The sequence below is a fragment of the Branchiostoma belcheri genome, unplaced genomic scaffold (assembly GCF_001625305.1).
Source record: "Branchiostoma belcheri isolate BF01 breed outbred unplaced genomic scaffold, Haploidv18h27 scaffold1811, whole genome shotgun sequence".
Taxonomy (NCBI): domain Eukaryota; kingdom Metazoa; phylum Chordata; class Leptocardii; order Amphioxiformes; family Branchiostomatidae; genus Branchiostoma; species Branchiostoma belcheri.
Genome location: NW_017803282.1, coordinates 1 through 2,144, shown reverse-complemented (window position 1 = coordinate 2,144; position 2,144 = coordinate 1). Strand labels below are relative to the sequence as shown.

Below are 2,144 nucleotides of genomic sequence, written 5' to 3'. Positions count from 1 at the left end.
AAAAAAGACCCGGTCTAGGTAGGGTTAAAAGATTTCGCGAGAAACTCCCCTACAATTCCACGACAAGCTGGAAGGGCAACAGAATCCGCACCACTTATATCTTTCAGAAAAAGTTATCTGTCACCAAAAATCCAAGACCATAGCATGTTTAAAACAAAAGATATACAAACCGGATGTTCTAGGTGCTGCAGTACCAAAGTCAGCTACCAGGCCAATATTTGGCATCAACCTTTGTCTTTCTACGAGCTACCACCATACCAAATATCATGATCACAGTCCATAATTGGCTGTCTGAAGTTATGCTGAATACAAATGTGAGGAAACACAGACACACACACACATACACAGAGAGAGAGAGAGCACAAACAATGCCTTCATTTTTATAAAGGTAATTACGTATACATAGAAATTACCTTTGCAATGTCTGGTGTGTGCCAAAGTGCTTCCAATGTCTCCACTATGGCAATGATCTTGCAGTGACCGGGAAGCAAGTTTTTGGTCTTCTCTACCTCTGACAGGACTTTATCGATTTTCCTGATGTCATCAGAAGAAGCGACTTTGGGTGCGATGAAGCCCGTCAGGTCGAGATGGCAAAGGGCGTCTGCTTCTCTCCTGGTGACGTCGTCCGTGATGTCACTGAACCGCACGTACACAGTCTGACCGCGGAACATCCTGCTCTTTAGCGCCTCAGCGTACAGCTTCAGGGCAGACTCTTTCTTATCTTTCGGTACCCCGTCCTCCAGATCCAGGAAGTAGGCGTCGGCCCTGGCCTCCCTGAACCGTTGAAGACTTTCGGGAGAATTCTTCAGAACAAGCATAGACCTCATGAGAGGGGAGGCTACCGATGACCGTCCTCTGCTCAAGGGCCGCCAGGCGCTAGGCGACGTTGCCGTCAGCATTATGTTTCGGACACAATTCTGTTGCATCAATCTTGAAATTAAAGCCATGATTGCACAACTGTGGAAAGACAAAGACAATTCAGTGAAAGTCAAGGCAACGTTGATACAAATACGTCAGTGCAATTTGCATTAATGGACTTCAATCGTAAGTCAATTATATCGAATTCTTGTATACGTATCTAAGATCATCTAAGGAAGGGCGACTATTGCCAATTCATAAAAACAAGAAAGCTTAAAAAAGGCTGACATTTTGCGGATAATTGTAAAAGGTGGCACACAGTGTCAATTTAACGTAACTTTCTATAAATAAAAAAATTAAGTTGATTGACCATGTGCAGCAGCGTTAGTGACATGATAACATGTACTTTTTTTTATTAACAAAGACAATAAAGCTGAAACAGAGAACAGTATTGCTGTGTAAGCTTATCGTCAATTAAAATAAACTCAAAATCAACTCAGATTCAAACTTGTCTTGTTTGGTTTATTGGGAAAAATTGACCGTTGGGAATTTTTGTTAATTGTCAAGAAAACCCCTGTTTCTTTTGTTTCGGCCCGTAACCTTTGACACATTCACGTGATACGCCATTCGACTTGACGGTACGCGGGTGCCGGTCTTGCTTTTGTTTGTCTCTTCATCTGGTGTTTTTTTTTTTTTTTTGCGAATATGGAGTCTGATCCCGAGAGGAAGAAGAAGAGACGATGTTCCGTGTGTCGGCTACCAGTGAAAGGACACCCGGGGACCATACGGCCGCGGCAGGTGCACTTTTGAGCGGCCAGAAGGATCCTCAGATGACGACTTTCTCGGACGACAGCGGGGTAGTGCTCAAGTCCAGGAGAAGATCAGAGGCCTTCGGCGGCACAGTAAAGTCCCGGAGCTAGTGCGTAAGGCCTGGTCGGACAGCCTCTCGGAAGACGCGGAAGAGGAGGTGAGGTTGGCTAGATCATACAACCTAAAGAAATTGTCGGATTACGGCGGAGAGAAAGCCAGCGTTCGAGCAAAAAGTGAACCCCCTCCCCAGGTTTCCCGCCCAAACGCTCGTGATCGGAGCAGGAAGTATGCACAAGGGAAAGACCAGCCCGACATACGAGATCTGAGAGAATCCAGGAAATTGGTCAAAGAGGTGGACAAGGCCTTGGACGACTTGTTACATCCAGTTACAAGCCAGGAGAGGAGGATCAGCGACAAACCCCTTGATGAGAGCGACTTTGATTCAACTTCAACATCGTCACAGACTGAATCGGGGC

General features: G+C 45.7%; 1 protein-coding gene and 1 pseudogene across 1 annotated transcript; one reads left to right on the top strand and one right to left on the bottom strand.

Moving 5' to 3' along the window:
* Positions 1 to 413: 413 nt before the first annotated feature.
* Positions 414 to 899, bottom strand: LOC109467572 (the record flags this gene model as incomplete). The annotated part of the gene is made up of 1 exon (XM_019765592.1): positions 414 to 899. A coding segment is annotated over exon 1 (486 nt), but the record flags the coding sequence as incomplete, so codon positions are not given.
* A 170-nt stretch (positions 900 to 1,069) lies between these two features.
* LOC109467571 lies at positions 1,070 to 2,134 on the top strand (annotated as a pseudogene).
* The last annotated feature ends 10 nt before the right edge of the window (positions 2,135 to 2,144 follow it).